Source organism: Punica granatum, chromosome 1 (assembly GCF_007655135.1).
Source record: "Punica granatum isolate Tunisia-2019 chromosome 1, ASM765513v2, whole genome shotgun sequence".
Taxonomy (NCBI): domain Eukaryota; kingdom Viridiplantae; phylum Streptophyta; class Magnoliopsida; order Myrtales; family Lythraceae; genus Punica; species Punica granatum.
In genome coordinates, this window is record NC_045127.1 from 16,085,735 (window position 1) to 16,104,596 (window position 18,862).

At 33.6% G+C, this 18,862-nt stretch overlaps 1 protein-coding gene across 2 annotated transcripts; it reads left to right on the forward strand.

The window, feature by feature from the left end:
* Positions 1–11,659, forward strand: LOC116192530 (poly(ADP-ribose) glycohydrolase 1-like). Of its 2 annotated transcripts, XM_031521104.1 has the most exons (12): positions 1–495; positions 1,149–1,346; positions 1,971–2,074; positions 2,659–2,863; positions 2,952–3,056; positions 3,576–3,694; positions 5,219–5,362; positions 5,729–5,858; positions 5,972–6,166; positions 6,325–6,387; positions 6,488–6,614; positions 11,303–11,659. In XM_031521104.1, the coding sequence occupies exons 1-12, from the start codon at positions 244–246 to the stop codon at positions 11,317–11,319; spliced, it is 1,659 nt and encodes a 552-aa protein (XP_031376964.1). In that variant the 5' UTR covers positions 1–243; the 3' UTR covers positions 11,320–11,659. The 2 variants fall into 2 exon arrangements, with proteins under 2 accessions (XP_031376964.1, XP_031376963.1); XM_031521103.1 differs by lacking the exon at positions 11,303–11,659 and having other exon boundaries at positions 3–495; positions 6,488–6,839.
* The last annotated feature ends 7,203 nt before the right edge of the window (positions 11,660–18,862 follow it).

Consider the following 18,862-nt stretch of genomic DNA (forward strand, 5'->3'; position numbering starts at 1 on the left):
TTGTTGCCAAAACCAAATCCCTCCCTCCATTTCCAAACTACCCCCAAAACCCAACCCCTCTCTCCATCCAGACATAGCGTGCGAGTTTGATTGACTGACTGAGAGCTGCCTTTGCTTTTCGATGGTTTGATTCTGATGAATTATTGACGAACTCCGGGAAGACACCATTCGAGGTCACGGACAGGACCAGCGTTGAGTTTGGCTCGCGGCGTCTGCGGCTGCGGCTGCGGCTGCCTGTCGGACATGGAGGGCCGGGAAGATGTGAAATCCATGCTCCCTTTTCTCCCCCTGGTGTTGCGCTCGTCCACCCTATCGTGGCCGTCTGCGGCGGCGGAGGAGGCGCTGGAGGCACTCTCCCGAGGGCCCGAGCACAGCCACGTGGACTCCGGGGAAGTTATGGGAGTTGCCGTTGCCGACATCAAGCATTCCCTCGGGCTCTCCTCGGAACCTCTCGCTCCTTTCGCTGTTGAAGGTTACGCTCTCTTCTTCGACGAGGTTAACTTCCTTTTCACGACTATTATTGGTAACTCAATTTATTCGGCGGAATTATCATTGAGATTTCCATAATTCCAGAATGTTAGAAACCGAGCTTGGAAAAGGGTTCACGAGACTGTTGGTTTTGGAAGAATGAGAGGCGATTTTCGGATGGTGGTGACCTAGCTAGAGGAAGAAATGCCCAAGCTCGTCTAAGGAAGTTGCAAAATTTGTATCAGATTAGGGAATTCTAACCCATTATAGTTCATATATAATTCCATCGTAACCTGGGGCTACCATTGATTAGTTGTCGGTGTGAATGAGTTTACGATAATTTTCTGCTGCTTATCTAGCTACACAGATGCTTAGGTTGCCATTTTTGTGGGTCAATCGATGTTGTTTCATGTAAAATTTAGTTCCAGTGGTTAATGGAATGGTAGGAGCAGTTGTGAATCTATTCTCTCAGGTGTACCCGTTGAGTCTGGAGTTAAATCTTGGCCGAGTCAAAAATCAGTGGGCACTTTTATGAGGGGAGGGGACTGTAAATACTTTGAGTTATTTGGCTGATCCATGCCGTACTGCTGCTGGAGTGCAAAGAAAATGTCGTGTGATGCTTGTCTTTTATCTGTGCGTCTTTGCTCTCTCTGTAAGCTTAGCGTGAATAACTGATGCAGCTATTGCCTCGCAATGATTCGGATAAGTGGTACAAAGAGGTTCTCCCATTTTTGGCTAGGCTTCTACTGCAGCTGCCTTCTCTATTGGAAACACACTGGCGAAAGGCTGATAGTTTCTTTGATGTGAAGAGATGTCGTGCCATGACTGGTCTTCGCTTGTTGGAGCAACAAGAGCCAGGCGTAGTCGTCCTTAGTCAGGTAGATCCCAACTTCCTACTGTTGCCATTCACTGTGGAATCATGTATGAACTTAAAAAATTTCCTAACAAGAGATTTCGGCTTCTTTGTGTGGAACTTGAATCTTGGCCAGTTTTCTCTTACTGAAATCCTGGTCACTTTGTTTACAAATGATATACTAAGTCCACGACCTGTTATGAATTATTGTCCTTTTCTTAATGTATTAGGAAATAGTAATTTCACTTGTTCGGAAATTTCTTTCCAAAATGATCTAATTGACCTGGTATTCACTGGACAATTCAGTTCTCCTTCATGCTCCACTTGGACCTTAAACGCATAATTGACTGGGGCTCTGCCTAGTAGACATCCATTTTATTGGTTCTTTTGGATGATAGAAAGAGAAAAAAGATATGGAATCTTCCTATCCTTTCCGAATGGACTTTACTGTGAAAAGTTTCTCGTGAACACTCCATGGTTCTCTTGGTTCATTATTCCATATATATATATATATATATATATATGATTTACTGAGATTACTGGATTTAGTTTAAAATCAAGTGAAAATGTAAGGTTTTCTTTAATTGTATACCTGATTGTTCAATCTTTCTTTCTGTATGGAGTTATGACTGGTTATGTTTCATTTCAGGAACTGATTGCTGCTCTCGTGGCATGCTCTTTCTTTTCCTTGTTCCCAACCCATAAGAGAGGTTCTAAACATCTTCCGATGATCAACTTTGATGATTTGTTTGCGTATGTGACTTTAGCTTTCTTATGTGATTTCACTATTGTACTGTTCATCTTTTTAATGGCTTTGGCTTTACCATATGAAATTAAGAGTATGCTTTAGCTCCGTAGTGCTGTGTTTGTATGTATACTAGTCCATCTGTCTTTTATTTTGTGGACTAGCTTCGGGTTGACCATAAATATTTCATAAATTCGTTGAATAAATGATTGAATATTTTGGGCCAAAAATTAACCAAATCTATGTTATGTACCATATCCTAACACTCTTATCTAGTATAGGAAAAATCAACCTCCAGTCTCTGTTTTAGATACCAATGCACTCAACCATGATAGGTTGCTCAGCTTTATAGAAATCGAGAACAGTAGAATCTCCACCCCCTTTTGGAAGATCAGGTCAGATATTTGAAGAGCCACAGGATGTCAAATTTAGAAAAAGGGTGGCATGTCATGACAGCGAATATTTTAAGTTGAATTGCATTTTGATTTGGGTAGATAATTATAAAGGTCTGCCTTTTGAACTTTTCACATCTTGTTGATGACATTGGAGTCATTGTCTATCTGATCTACTACTCTTGGTTTTTTCTTTCCAGGAGTCTATACAAGAGCTACAGTGAGAAGCAAGAACATAAAGTGAAATGTATTGTACACTACTTTGAAAGAATATGTTCGAGTATGCCAAAGCGTTTTGTCTTCTTTGAGAGGAAAGTTCTTCCTCTCGAAGGTGGTTCTTCTACTATGTCATATCCGACGTCTGATTTCTGGAGCAAATCTGTGATTCCTCTATGTCGTGTTGAGGTAATAGTTGGTTGCATAGCATCCATGTTGTCCAATATTCTGCCTGGCTTTTAGAGATGCTCATGAGCTGATCTGTGTGTTTTCTCAGGTCCTTTCTTCCGGCCTCATAGAAGATCATTTTGCGGAATCTCTTAAAGTGGATTTCGCAAATAAGTACCTTGGAGGTGGTGCTCTTAACAGGGGTTGTGTACAGGTGTCTGTATTGATTATTATTATTTGTTATTTCTTTTGGGTCCAATTGGTGCGCTTTTGCTTTGTCATGAGAGAATAAAGGTTGCTCTATCATTGAGTAAAAGAGCAAGCTTGATTCCGGTGTTCTTCTACTCAGTTTAAATTTGATTTTATCCATGCTTTCTAGGATTTTCATGTTGAAAAGCATGAAAACATTACCATGAAAACCATCTCTTTGAGCTACTAGAATAAAAGTACACAAAATAGATGCTGTACAGAGAAAAATCTTTTCTCTATCCAATTAGATGTTTTGATCAGATTAGAAAAGTAAAACATATAAGATGCTTTGTGAAACTTGTGTGGGTTTTGTTTTCTCCGAAGTTGTCACATCAACCCTGTTTACTTGGTACTTTTTTCTGATAGTTCCTGGTTACCTTTTACTAATTCATGCTTCTTCTTTCTGATATCATTTTTCAGTTCCTTCCCTTGACTTGCTTTATATCATTGATAATTTGATAGTTATTATGTTTGCATCTTGCAGGAAGAGATCCTCTTCATGATTTATCCTGAGTTAATTTCCGGCATGCTTTTTTTACCTGCCATGGCAGAAAATGAAGCAGTAAAAATGGTCGGTGCAGAGAGATTTTCAAGTTATACAGGGTGCGTCCATAGACCATTATTACCTTGTAGCAACTATTATTCCATTATCTCTTGCTCTATGATCTACTCTGCCAAACCTCATCCTTCAAGCTTTGAATGGACCAGGTAGCTTCAATCAAAATGATTTGGAAGCCAAAGAAATTTCGAGAATGGTGCTCTTGGATTCAATTTTGTAGTTGCCCCATTTCGGCAACATTTGCATAAAGCCTGTCTGCAACATTTATAGCCAATACAGTATTATATTTCTTTGATTTGAATTTGATGAAGTGAAGACACTTATTGAGCCTCCATTCATAGAGTGGTCCAGGAATCTCGCCATTCATCACAAATTGGATGGCAGGCTCAATTCTTACTAGTTTACCGTAGTGAATTTAGTGCGGAGAACTAGAAAGAATTGAGTTGCCATTTAATTCGTGAAGAATGACGAGATTCCTCTACCGCTCTGCAAATGGAGGCTCGATGTATGGCCATGGATGCTGCAAAAGGCTTTCTACAATGGCTTCAGAATGGGACTACTGCAAAATTAAATTTAAGAGCACCGTAGAGTGCTAAACTTCTTAAGGAGTGTTAGAACAACAAATCCTGCAAGGAAATAAGTGTGCCTTCGTCCTATCGGAGAGGGCATAGAGGGTTTGGAGGTGAGGCAACACTTTTGAAATGTGATTCTTTTTAGATCCGCCTTAAAGACAAGAATATACTCAAATTAATAGCCGATTCTCGAGAGCGGGAGCTGTTGCCCATTCCTCTGGCTTGCCTATTGAAAGAGAACCTACTTTCGATGGGAAGAGCCTTGACTTTCTAAACTATTATTAAAGCGCTAGCGCACTGCATCTAGCAGCTTATTTCCAAGATTTACTTATAGGGCTTTGTTGGTAGAGGTAAGTAAGGGAGCAGGCCAATCCCGTTTTGATTGGTTATTCTGACAGCTGATTTCACTAGTGATGAATAGGAATTTTTTAAATGGATTCAAGAAGATAGGATCATTGATTTGTTCTGCAAGTAAATCCAATACTAGCTTATGATCCATAAAAGGTGGAGCGCTTTCAGACATCAACATCCACTAATCGCTCCACCGCCCTCTGCCCTCACCCCCTTTTTGAGTAAGGTTGGAAGGAATTGGCAGAATTTTGTTAGGTCCCAATGACGGAAGACTGGGTCATGCAATGATTGCAAGCTAGACTTTGAAGTATAAAATCCAAGATCCCATAGAAGGAAAAAAAAAAAAAAATCAAAGATGCGGATAAACAGGAAGCTCCTAAGAAGCCCAATGAGAATATGGGAGTTTTTTACAGCTCTCTCCCGGGTCATGCTCTGGTCTCCCTACCCAAATTTTTTGGTTCACCTCAACATTTGCCACTCTTCTTACTGTTATCAAGAACTTATACATGCGGTGACTTGTATGCCATTCTTATTATCTTGGGGCACTTGTGTTCGTCACATTACAGAATATAGGGAGAATCTTCACTTAACATATTTGAGTTAAATCCAGTGGCTTTTCAAAATTTTTTTTATCAAATTTGGCAGGTATGCCTCTTCATTCCAGTTTTCTGGTGATTATGTGGACAAAACAGATGTTGATTGCTTTGGAAGACGTAGAACAAGGTTTATTGCAATTGATGCGTTGTGCAGTCCCGGAAAGAGACAGTATGAGTTACAATTGGTCCTAAGGTTTGTAATATTCTCCTTATGATTTCACATTAGCTCATGTGAGCACCTATTGGACGAAAAAAGAAAAATAAAAAAATGGGGGATGACAACTATCAAATTGAATGTTCCCGTTGCCTAATGCATGCTAGAAGAGGGATGACTACCTTTCATATATTGGTTCACAGGAGAAAATAAGAAACAACAAAACAAGTACCTTTCAAGTATCTACTGGTTTGTCTCACAATTGTAAGATTGCAGACATTCAACTGATTGATATATGACAAGATACAAATGAGAATCTCGAAATGCACTTGTCTTAGATGATCCACACTTGGTATACAATTTATATTATTGAGATTTGAAGTAGTTACCTGGTGGTTTCATCAGGGAGATAAATAAGGCATTCTGTGGATTTTGGGATGAACCCAAACATACCAAGTATGATACACTATCCAAGGACAATAACTGCCCTTCTGCTTTGGCTGAAGACTGCATCAGAGACTTCAATGATAATTCTGTGAGAATCCGTTTCTGGTTAGCTGTATTAAGTTACACCTTTTAAAATTAGTTTTTGTGCAAGTGACTCATTTCCCTGACTACGTCCCTTCTTTTTCTTTTCTGTATTTGCAGAAGGCTCCAGAAGTGGCTCTCGACCTTGAACGGGAACTCAAGGACAAAGACGTCCCTCATTCTGAGGCTGCAACTCTCTCCCTGAGTCTGGACCAGGAAGAGAGTATCGGGATTGTGACAGGTAATTGGGGCTGTGGAGCATTTGGAGGAGATCCTCAACTGAAATCTATGATTCAGTGGCTTGCTGCTTCTCAGGTGATTGTTATACCTCTTGATTGCTTGAAAACTTTGAATTCTGCAGGTGGAACTAGTTGTCATCTTGATTTTTAGATCGTTTGATGCCCTGGGTTGATGTCAATAATATATATATATATATATATATATATATATATATATATCCTCTTTGTTCACAGGCATTGAGACCTTCATTGACATACTACACATTTGGTTCGGAGGCATTGCAAAACCTAGCCAAGGTACTTGCATGTCTTCCCTACATATCCCTAGTGTATTTGCTGACGTATCAACTGACTCATTTCGATATTTTGTTCATGAGTACTATGAATATTTTGGCAGGTAAGTGAGTGGATTTTGATGCATAAGTGGACGGTGGGAGACCTATGGAACATGTTGGAGGAGTATACATCCCAGAGATTTAAGGAAGAAACGATGCTCGGATTCTTTTTGTGGCTCCTTCCTTCAGGTGATGATGATGCCATGACTCTCGACTCTATGGATACTACATAGAAAGTATTCCTTTTTTGGAATGTTTGTGGTCTTCCGGTCTTTAGGTTTTGCTTCGTTCTTTTATCATTAACCTTAACACCTCGAGTAGTAGGGAAAAGGTTCAACAAATGCAATTGTGCTTGTTTCGATTTCATTGAAATTCAGATGGGTAAATTGTTGTCCGGTAGCAGGTTGCTTCCAAGCTCTTGCGTCTCTGCTCACAAAAATTGGTTTGAGTTCGGAAATTTGAAACTGAGAATTAGAATAACAATCGCTGCTTCATCTAAACCCCTGGATTTTAGGTCGAGGGAAGTATCATTGCACTAAATGCCATTTAATCCTAGAAGAGATAATTCAAGAAGAACAAGTTAGGTAAACTCATGTAGTTATATCACAATTCTATTTTTGTAATGTGTCACGTGCTGAATTATAAATCAATTTCCGAGGTAGAAGGCTCGATTATGTCTTCCTCAAATTGTTGTGGACTTGCTACATTTATCAAAAAGAAGAGTTTCACGGCATGATCGCCGCCGATTCAGAGGATTTGGCAAATGGTGAATATGAGGATAATCTCCATCCCGAATTTAGATGAAAAGAATAACATTTTCTTTTTCTGCCAAGGCATTTGAATTTTGATGTAAGTAATTACTAATGGTTGTTTTTTGGTCAAGTGTACCTTGTCCATACTCTTTTCTTATCAATGAAAAATTCCAACACTTAGTTTAAAAAAATTATTTCGAAATAAAAAAAAACATATATTTATACATATATATATATATATGTATAAAGAGAAGAAGAAGGATGAACATGTCAGGAATGGTAGGGGAGAGAGAGGAGGGCCGCTGGGGGCGCCATCACCGCCCCTGGGCAAGTCACTGGTGGCATTTGTTACAATTAATGTTGTGGCAGCATCTATATATTATATAAATCAAGTTTTGACACCGTGCGTTGCGCGAGTTTTACAAATAAAAATTCGTAGTGTAAAAATTTAAATTTACATTTATAAAATTAGAAATGAAATTCAACAATAATGATTTTATGGATTATGTATAAAATATATCACATATGCTCTATTAATTTTAATATTACAAATTTTAAACTTTTGATAACGAACAATTATTCTCGAGACACAAAATATAAATATAATGCATAAGGAAGAAAAACTATTCATTAATCTTATCTTGTGAATAAATTTGTATTATTTAAATATTTTTAGTGAGACTGAAAAATTAAAATTTCTATTAAAGTTCAAAAAATGGTAAGAGTTTGCATAATCAAATTTCACGGTGGGAGAAAATTACACGATTTGAATAATTTTTTGGGACCCTTGATTCATAATGGTATTTGATAAACTACTTCGTCCTATGTATACTCTCATGGATTATGCCAACAGAAATTATACTTAAAGAATTGGAAAGAAGTTACACTATAATTAGAAATAAACCAGATATAAGGTGCCGCATGAATTTTGCTCAATAAAGAAGAAACCCAAGCCAAGAATCATATTGAAGGTTGGCAGAATAGCCTCTCAACTTGCCAATGGTTAATGAGCGCATAAGCTCTAAATCCAACTTATACATAGATTTTCATGCAATTAAAGTGATTTAGAATTAAATGATCATAATGATACCGTTAGTTTTAGTTGCTACGTATTTACTATTCTTTTTATTAACTGCATTGATGGTACAATTTAGATTGGAATGATTGAAAGATATTTTATGTATATTTTATTGCAGAAAGTTTTAGAAAATTTTAAGTCACAATGATAATTAACGTGAAATTGGTCTGACCTCTGAATTAATTTTGAGTATTTCAAAATATCAATATTCTAACTTTTAAATGTTTATTGAATTTGCGCATATATTAATACCTACTAGTTATATATATATACAAAATAATTTTTTATCAATATATGATGAGCTTTTGTTTCAAAAATATTGAAATAGATTTTTCTATTAATGATATTTTTTTTGTTGTATATGACAATTTTCCTAGTCCTACTTTTGTTTGTGTTTAATGACTAAATAATTTTTTTATCATATGTGATCTATTTTTATTTAAAGATATTAAAATATATTTTCTTGAGTATTGATCAATAAAATTACCAATTTAGCCCTACTAATTGGATGGGAAGAACTTTCTACAGACAATTTTTATATAACTTTTTTCACGTTCTCTGAGAAGAATATATTTATATTGATATTGATACATGCATGATATCATATAATTAATAGGTGAAAAAACTTATGCTAAACATTATATATGGGATATTATATTAGTAATAGGTGAATAAATCTATATAAAATAATAAAAGTCGGATTAAAACGTTGGGAAGTGCCATCTAGGACGAAGCATATCTCTAGATGCGAGACTTTTCTAATCACTGCCAACGAGAACATAACAATTGGCATGATATCGTGTTGCAATCTTAGTATAGAAGTCGAAAAAATTTAAACTCATAAAAAGTTATAAGAAGTATATTTATTTTGAATGATATTAGAATGAACGGCCTAAGGCTAGCCAATAGCCATTATCTATATATATATATAGCCATGATGTATATACAGTCATAATATTACAATTGTTTACATGTTTACACAATATCGAATAATATCCAGGATTATTCCCTATTATATATAATTAATTTTATAATATATTGAACTTGATTATTGTAGGCTTATAGAGTGTCATGTTCGAGAGAAAAAAATCCATTTTTTAACTCCACGGTCTTTGGCATAGAGGAAAATTTAAGCATGAAAAATTCTTCACCGACTGTTTTGAATGGAAACTAAGGTGCGGATTTGGTACCATACGACCGCTGATCATCTTGAGTTTAGTAAAGATGATTCTATATTAACCGGAGATCAAAATTTTTGTTCAGACAGCTAATAACTATCTCAATTTACGAGAGATATATAATAAAATAACTATCTATGCTATATAATATATGCGATCTGATATATTGTTTATTGCTCTTTTTTTTATTAGATGAATGAAATAAAATATACTCACCGAGGGATTTTTTGAATTAGGAAGATATATATCTAATTGTTCTCTTAGTTGATTGAGTACCAATATCTCAAGACAAGAAATTGCATCTATCAAATATTATATTATAGATATGCAGGAGAATAAACAAAAATCATTTATATAAAAGTCATAATGAATATTCGCAACACCTCTAGTCTGCGCATATACGCGGGCTGGTTCGTCTAGTTTATGCTAATTCATCTTTTGATAGAAGTGACACTTTTCATTGGATTTATCATGCTTTTTACATGAGATATATATTTATTGATGATAACAAAAATAAAATATTTAAAATTTATGCCTTATTTTAATTTATGGTATATTAAAGAATTTTACATAAGACATAAATTTTTCATATTTTAAACAAAAAGCAGATCATAAAACACAAATTTAATGATATCAAAAGAATTTTCATAATGGCACTTGATAAACTACTTTGTCCGTGCAACGCGCGTATATCAACTTGTTAAAGTAAGATGTTTGAAGAGAAGTAATGTTAACTAAGAGAGAGGGGTGACCGGGAAGAGAAAATTGGGATGTAAGATGGATAGAAAGAAGGTTAGTTTATTTTTGGGATCTTACTATTTTATGCTTCATCTGCGTGACCATAAATCCAAGCATATGTAAAGATAAGATCTGAAAGGAAAAATTAGATAAACAAATTTTCTTCTCACATACAAATTTATATAAAGGAAAATTAGACAAACAACTTTCCTTCTCACATATAAATAAGAATATATTTATTTTTTTTGCCCATGTGTTGCGCAAATAATTTTGTGCAGAAATTTATTTTGAATTTTTAATTAAGAAGAGATATTATAATTTGTAGGCCTTTACGAATATAATATAGTTTTCGATCTCAAACAAAATATAAAAATAATATAGAGGGAAAATGGTAAAATTATTAATAATCCATATGTCAATCACTTGTCGTCAAATCCTCAATAAATAAATATATTCATCCTTTTTATTAAATAAATATTAATTTATACTTATAAACTTAAAATTAATTTAATTTTTTTAATAATTATCTAAACTAAATTAAGTAAAACTCTCATCTAAGTGATTTGATCATTTTATCTAAAACTTAATATATGGAATGTCAGTTATAATAAATGTGCACAAACAAATAGTGAGTTTAAGAATTTTGATAGGCTCTAAGATTATTATTCTTTCATAATATAAAACTAACAATTTCACCTAAAAGTATTAAAAATTTGAATTCATTTTTCTTATAAATTAAATTGTCGATTTCAATAACGTATATATTACATGAATTTCTTAATTAAGAACTTTTAATATATATTCTTATTTACTGCATAACTTTTTACATGTTAATATAAATTATAAATCATACTAATTATTGTTTTCATATTTAAATTCTTATAATAATTCCAATTCATGCATTTGTCCATTTTTAATCATTGAATGATGATTCGTATATACACCTTCTCTTGCTACCACTGTATATGGTAAAATGTCACATTCTTTTTCGTATGCAGGAATCATCCAAAGTCATGTTTTTTACATTAAACAGGAACATGCTTGGTGAATTGCTCTAATCTCTCTACTAGCATGACACCTATCCGTTTGATGGTGTCTTGATTTTGCTGGGCCCTGTACCTTTTATTGCAGGGATGAGGAAGCTATGAAGATCGGACTGAAATGTTTCTCCGTATCGTAGATCTTGTGGAGGCGAGCTTCTATGCAGGCAACCCAAACAAGAGGTTGGGGTTGCTGAATTGATAATATATATTAGATTTACAGTCGATAATTGCCCCTTTCATTGACTTAGGTTTCTTTGAAGCTGGGTATATTTTAGTGCCGTGCTAGGGGATTTGCTATTAGGCATTCCGAATTTGTTGGAAATATTTTGTACATTCAAAAACTAATATGGAAAGCCAAATAGCATTACGATTTGCCAAAAATATAGTACTATATGTTTGAAAGTTCTTAGGGATATTATCCGATACTCTTATGTAATTATTCTATTATTTTTATTTTCCCCGAGCTTAATTATATTTGCCAATTGGATGTGTCCAGACAAGAAGAGATTCTTGCTATGGCTATTAATGTTGGAAGGGTTGTAGAATAAAGTCGGCTAAATGTTTACAAATTTCAAGTAGAAAATTTTCATGAAATGTTAGAAAGTAAGATAAATATCCTAACTGTAATACAAATATTAGTTTTTTGAAAGTCGTATAACAAAAAAAATAAATATTCAATAAAATATTATTGTCATATTCCACTTGATACCGGTATGATACCCGGTGCTAGGCACTACAACATCATCTTATTTTTCATTATTGTTAACAATATTTAATTTTATAAGTTGATTAATAATAATTTTCAAAATTTAATAAACTCATAGTAGTTTTGATTTAACGAACTTAACAGTAGAAATAATTAAGACAATAAAGGGAGAATATAATTCAGTTTACTCAAAAGAATTCTTAAAAAGTTCAAATAATAAAAAATTCAAGAAGTGATGAAAAAATTCTTAAGACAATAAAAGGAGAAGATAATTCAATTTACTTAGAAGAATTCTTAAAAAGTTCAAAGAGAAAAAATTCAAGAAGTGATGAATTAACTTTTAAAAATTCTTAAGATAATAAAGGGAGAAGATAATTCAGTTTACTTAGAAGAATTCTTAAGAAGTTCAAAGAAGAAAAAAATACAAGAAGTGAAATTAAATTTTAAAATTCTTTTTTCAAAAAAATGATAAGCAATTTAAAAATCAAATAAAATAATTTAAAATATACATTATCTAACTATGAAATAAGTAAATGTGACAAAGTCAACTAAAGTTTATTATTTTGTATGGTAAAGTTTAGAGAAAAAGTGAACCTATATATTATAATATTTTCTTCATAGTTAAGTAAACATATATATTACTATATTATTATTTACTTCATTGTTAAGTAATGTATATATTATTGCATTATTTTATATAAAAATTTTAGAACAAAATTTATAATTTTATATACTAAAAATAAAATTCTTAATTTGCATAATAAAATGAAATAGTCTCGATTAGTTAAAGAAGATGATATGGAAACCTGTTTCGTGAACATATAACTGGGAGAAAATAGCATATGAGGCAAATAAACATACATTTCTCGATTTTCGCTTTTCTGTATTTTGGTGAGAAATGTAATGAGGAGAATCGAGCAGAAAAAGAGAAGGTAATGAGACCGATTAAATTTATTTTTTCGTTTTACGAATTAATAATATATTTATTTTTAATTTCATATCGCCTAAAGACGAATTGTTTTTTCTTTTTCTTATTTTATTCGTTAAAGATTACTATAATATAATATATAATATAATTTTAAAATAATTTAGAACGAATAACAATCGTGAAAGTACATAATTATTTTCCCACTCTCTAGGATATTGCCCGAAGCTGAAGAGTTATATTAGTCTTTATAGATATATATAGATGAATCATATGATTCAATAAGCTGTACATGTTTTGCCTTCATTTGTTATGAGAAAGTGATTTCTAAATTTAATTTGCAACCATTAATTAAAAAGACAAAAATGCAAACGCCTGCGTAACGTATGGGCTAAATGACAAGTAGAAGAAGAAGAAGAAGAAGAAGAAGAAGAAGAAGAGAGAGGGACTCGACCTTTCTTGGATGGTGGTGGGTTGGGGTCGGGCACGACTCTGTCAAGACATTATCTTGCCTATCTCCCTGAGGACAAATTGACTAGTCTAGGCGGTAATGACCGGTGTTGCCCTCCCACGGCTGCCCCTTGCTCGGTTGCCCCCTCTTCGGTCTTCTTGTCATTTTATTTCTTATTTTTTAATCAATTTTCTCAATTTTGTATTCTCTATTTTTTTTCATTTTTTTGAAATTATAAGCTAAAGAAACTTAGAACTAGTCATCAACAAAATTATTTTGAAAGCACGTTGCATAAATTATTATAAGTATGATTTTTTCCTATATTTAGGAAAGAGCAAAGTTATTGTTAAAATTAATCCGAAAAAACAAACAATTGTTATCACATCTATTCACTAGGAGACTTTGCGGAATCGATGATTTCTTGTTATGGGGGAGCCAATTCACTCATTCCTTCCATTGGGTTTGGAGTCTAGAAATGGAAACAAAAATAGAAATCAGATTGAGGTGGGAAAGGGACGAAATTGTAAACCAAAAAACAAAATTTTCATTTTATCTGATTTAATAAGGAAAGGAAGTTTAGTGTATTTGTTTTTGTCCAGTTCACTGGGACATTGTCTACGAATTAGAATTAGCTAGATGAAAGGCCCGCACAATACGCGGGCTAGTTGCTCAGGTTGAGGAAATAATCATTGAATAGTATTGGGACGATAATTATAAAAAATAATTTAGATAGACAACAAAGTGAAAAAATAATAGTCAACAAAGAATATATTCCTTAGGATTTAAAGGGGCAAAAAAATATATATATACACAAAAAAACAGTGATTTCCAGAATTATTACACCCCAATAAAATTTAAATTTCCATCTCCATATAAGTCAATAAGTAAAATAATATTTGTTGAAATCAATCATATCTAAATTTTTACAATATCAGATAATTATTGCAAGTCAATTGTAAGATTTATCTAAAATATAAACTTCACATTGAAAAAGTTTTACTCCATTTTTCGTATTATTGGTGTAAGGACTACCTTCCAAGAGCAGTCGATTGTGTACGCAATTGGAAAAAAAAATATGTTAAATTTTTAAGGTGTTGCAACAAATACCCATATTCATTAGCCTCTATATGTAGCTGTGTTCGGATTCTTTGTAAGGCAAATCCAATTTTCTTGTTTTTCCAGAGAATCAGAGAATTTTTTTTTTCCATTCAAATTCTTAAGGGTTCTTTTGGTAATAGCTTGCGTATAAGGACTTCGTGGCAATAGAGATAAACATACAAATGAATGTCTAATTAAACCAAATCGATGACTTCATTCGAGTAGGAGATGGATATACAATCTTAGTCATAAGCAAAACAAAATAATACAAACTCAAATCAAGGTTACACACGATGACCTACACTGCTTTCCATCTCGCAAGCATAGTTTAGACTTAGTCAAGCAAGATCTGAGGTTGTCTGTGTCGAAGATAGAGGAATGCACCGCTTTGAGATGCTCTAAGCAAATATCCGTGGGATGATGACAATTCCTCTGGATCACAGACTAATAGAAGTCGTGACTGTGTTGTTGAGGATAGATTGTACCGCTACAGACTTCGAACCTGATCGTTAAGGGAGAACTTTTATAGCTATAAGTTTTAATGATACTAAATCGTACTTGTAAGGATATGCTTAGCTAATTGATAACTAACTGATAATTGAAATATACACTTGAGTTTCTGTGTTGAAGTCGAGGTCCTTTCTTTATTGGGATTTGTTGGTATTTATATAGATTTTCCCTGCTCCCGAGCAGTTATCACCATTTTCTCAGTGAGTTGAGAACATGGGTAGAGCAGTTACAGAACTTGCCATACTCCTCTCGCATTCTTTTGGCGCTTTTTTTTTTTTTCTCATGTTCTTTAGTTTTCGAGCTTATCCTTTGATGATGTGGCTCTTGATTATGTGTATCGCTCTTTCGTTAACCCAACTTCCTTTGTGGATGCTTAGTACGACGTCGTGGTGACCACTCACTCTTTAATCCGTGCGATGCTCAGAGTGGCATCGCAGTGATCATTCATTAATCTATAGGAACTCATTGCCTTAGACCGCGTCCTTATGTAATTCAGTAATTGCGACTTTGATTGGTGCAAAACGGCGTGTTTGGTTTTAGAGTTAAGTAGAGTTGAGTTTTGATTTTAATTGGTTTATAATGATTGTGTTGTTGAATTATGAGAAAAAGTATAAAAAAGTAATGAATAGTTGAGATAATTTAATATTAAAAATTGAATTGAGTATAATGAAGTTGTATATGAGTTTATATATGAGGCTTACCTTTTTGAATTGGAAGAGTTGATTTTTATTGTGTAGTAAGTAAAATTAAAGTTAGAGTTAAAATTTTAAAATCAAATTGTAAAATCAAACCGGGTTCAGTCATTTTGCCTTCATCAGAATATTTGTTCTGTTTTTTATTGAATGCAATGTTTTATGAGGTATTAAAACCTTGTCGCCTGTTTCCGCTATGATGACATATTGCGGTCTAGTTTAGCTAGTATGAGACATTATTTTTATTTACAAATTAGTCTTCAAATTCATACGTACTTACGAGATTGCAGCCGAACACGAGACCCAATAATATGTTGCCCTCCTGAAGTTTTAGGATCTCTCATGTTTTGCTCTAAAAATTATGATTTTTAAACTTTTGCCCCTACATTGCCCCCAAATTTATAACTATATGTAATTTTTATCCTATGTTGTCCCGATTTTGCCCCTATACTGTGAATATTTCAAGAAGTAATACATTTGGTTCATTACTTTGCTCCCGCTGAAAGAAGTTTGGGCTCCGTCCTTGAATGTACACTTATCCAAGAGAGCGCAACCAAGCAAAAGAAACCCAAATAACTGGAAAAGATACCTACCAAAACAATTGATCTATAAGGACAATGGGGCAGCTTGAGGTTTAGATTAGGAATGGACAAAATTCTCCCCTTCAAGTCAGCAACAATCTTAAAAAGATACACGTCACCCGATTGTTGATAACTTTTATGACTTGGCACGAAATTGTGACACTTGTCACGTCCTTATTGGTGATCACTTAAAAGGACACACTTGTCATAGTTTTATATCAATGAACAAAAAAAACATTTCTAATTTGCACGAATATTTTTAATAATTGCCTAATGGAAAATGCTAATATATGGTCTGATGTATTAAGTCGTAAGCTCTTCCATAATCATGATGAATGTCTCTCACTCTCACGCTAGATTTTTAGTACGGTACCACTGCATGTGTGAATACTCAAACCCCGTTCCTCAACAATTTTGCCTTCATCAAAGCCCATTGAACATAATCCTTGAAATCCACTTCTCCTCAATCTCTACCTACCCCAAATTTATTAAGATATAATTACGAAATAAACTCGGAAGAATGATAAGATGGGGAACATACTCTCTTTCAATTGGTCCCAATTACATACTTTGGAATTCTGGTTTGGCAGTAACCCTCAGCAAGGAAAATACTGATATATAGATCAAATCACTCCTAAAGAATTGAAGTAAAAGAAAAAATAATTTTAATTTCAACAGAGATGTGTATAAGATCGGAGACGGGATGCCTACCAAGCATTGATTACGTTCTCAATCGTTTAATCTTGCATCTTTACAAAAAGTCCATCCAAAAGTTCAAACAAATCTTAGCTCACTCTATTAAGATTTTACAAAAGCATAATTACCACTCAATACATAGTACATGTCTAACAATATATAATATACATATATATATATATATATATAGTGTAGCTGATTAGGAGCATCAGCTCATCTTTGAATGCTCCATTGGAAGTCAAAATTCATTCGAAAACCTCAACTTTTACATAATTTGTTTTAGAAGAAAAGTTCTTCTTCCTTAAGAAATTGGCAAAATGTTAAGTTTGTATTTCTACATTATAGATAATAATAATAATATTAATAACATTTAATTCAATATGAATTCAAAGTATAAATATGTGAATTATGGTCTTCCCTTTCGATTTTTAAACGTGACATGGGGCATGGTATTGCATCACTTGTCAGTCATTATTAGTCGTGTCACAATATGTTATGCAACGCAAGTACTCCTCCGTCCTACATGGCATTTCAAGACGCATCGTTCCAACTTTGGATAATCAATATATCAATATATAAAAGCGAAAGAGCGGAATTGTAAGAGCTCTATTTGAGAACTTTTAACTCTTGGTGAAATATCGTTGGTTACTCGGATCATCCTATTCGAAAATCCTCTGCTCATGATAATGCATCTCTTGGGTTGCTCCATTCGTGGACATTCGTCGTATATTATAGTTACATCGTCTCATCATACTTTTCTACATTCCATGTCTATAAGATATCGAGGCATGCATCCTCCTAATTACTTCTCGGGCAAACCAAGAAATTTTGCTTTCGGGAAGTCAGAGGATACCCTTTTTTAAGCTCTCTTCTTCTTTTTCTCTAGCATGTCTCCTAATCTTCATTTTCTTGCATTGTTAAGTACTCTTGCTTACCGTTCTGTCTCTTCTCTCTATACAACACTCTCTACCTCTATTTTCATTTTTCTCTATATAGGCTCTTCGATCTATTTGTTTTGCCGCAACTGAGGTTGCAGGTTGATTGCCCTGTCAATTTGTCTCTCCCCAACCTTGCCTCAGATTCGGATTTGTTGTAGGTTGCTTGCATTAGAGGGTCCCTGCTCCTGTCAATGAACCGAATTCACAAGATAATCCCCGCCCTCAATTATTGGAAAATGATCATCTCCATTACTGCCTTTTGGATTTCTACGACAACAAAAACCATTTTTTTCTTGGCCTGAATACTTAGCCAGAATAATACTTCTTAGTTATTCTTCAATTTGTCAAGGAGATGGTAATTGCTATATATATGATATAAATATATAGTCCGCTTGAAGTTCATTACATCCAAGGAATTAACAGCTTGGTTTTGGTTTATTCTATTTGTTTAGTGTGTTTGATTTTAGAGTTAAGTAGAGTTGAATTTTGATTTTAATTGGGTTGTAATAATTGTGTTATTGAATTATGAGAAAAAGTGTGAAAAAGTAATGAATAGTTAAGAGAATTTAGTATTAAAAATTGAATTGAATAGTTAAAAAAATTGAAAAAAGAAGAAGTATTAAATTGTATTATTGACTTTTGTTATATAGTGAATATAGTTAAAATTAGAGTTAAAATTTTAAAAATCAATCATAAAACCAATCGGGTAAGTGTTGCTTGGTTCTATAATTTTGTAGACAAATTTTTTTCCCCGGGTGAATTCGTTGACTAAGAATTTAATATTTTTTTTCTTTTAATGAAAATCAGATAATCCGCATGATCTTAATCTTATCCGGTGATTCTTTATGAGCTATCGGGATATGACGATTTGGATGCCGCACATCATCTTTTACAAACTTTTCCTGCCCTGAATTAGGCTTGCATGAGTAGATAAAAAAAATTTACATAAAACTCTAGAAAAAAGCAGCTATTTTTTTGATTTCCCTCCTCTTGTCCCTTAGAATAATGATTCCATATATCAGAAAATAGGATCCTCTCAATTAGACAACTA

Excerpts from the sequence above, each read along its gene's own strand:
- LOC116192530 (XM_031521103.1), top strand. The coding sequence starts at position 244 with ATGGAGGGCCGGGAAGATGTGAAATCCATGCTCCCTTTTCTCCCCCTG. Across the intron at positions 1,347-1,970 it reads GCGTAGTCGTCCTTAGTCAG|GAACTGATTGCTGCTCTCGT; the intron begins GTAGATCCCAAC and ends GTTTCATTTCAG. Across the intron at positions 5,363-5,728 it reads GAGTTACAATTGGTCCTAAG|GGAGATAAATAAGGCATTCT; the intron begins GTTTGTAATATT and ends TGGTTTCATCAG.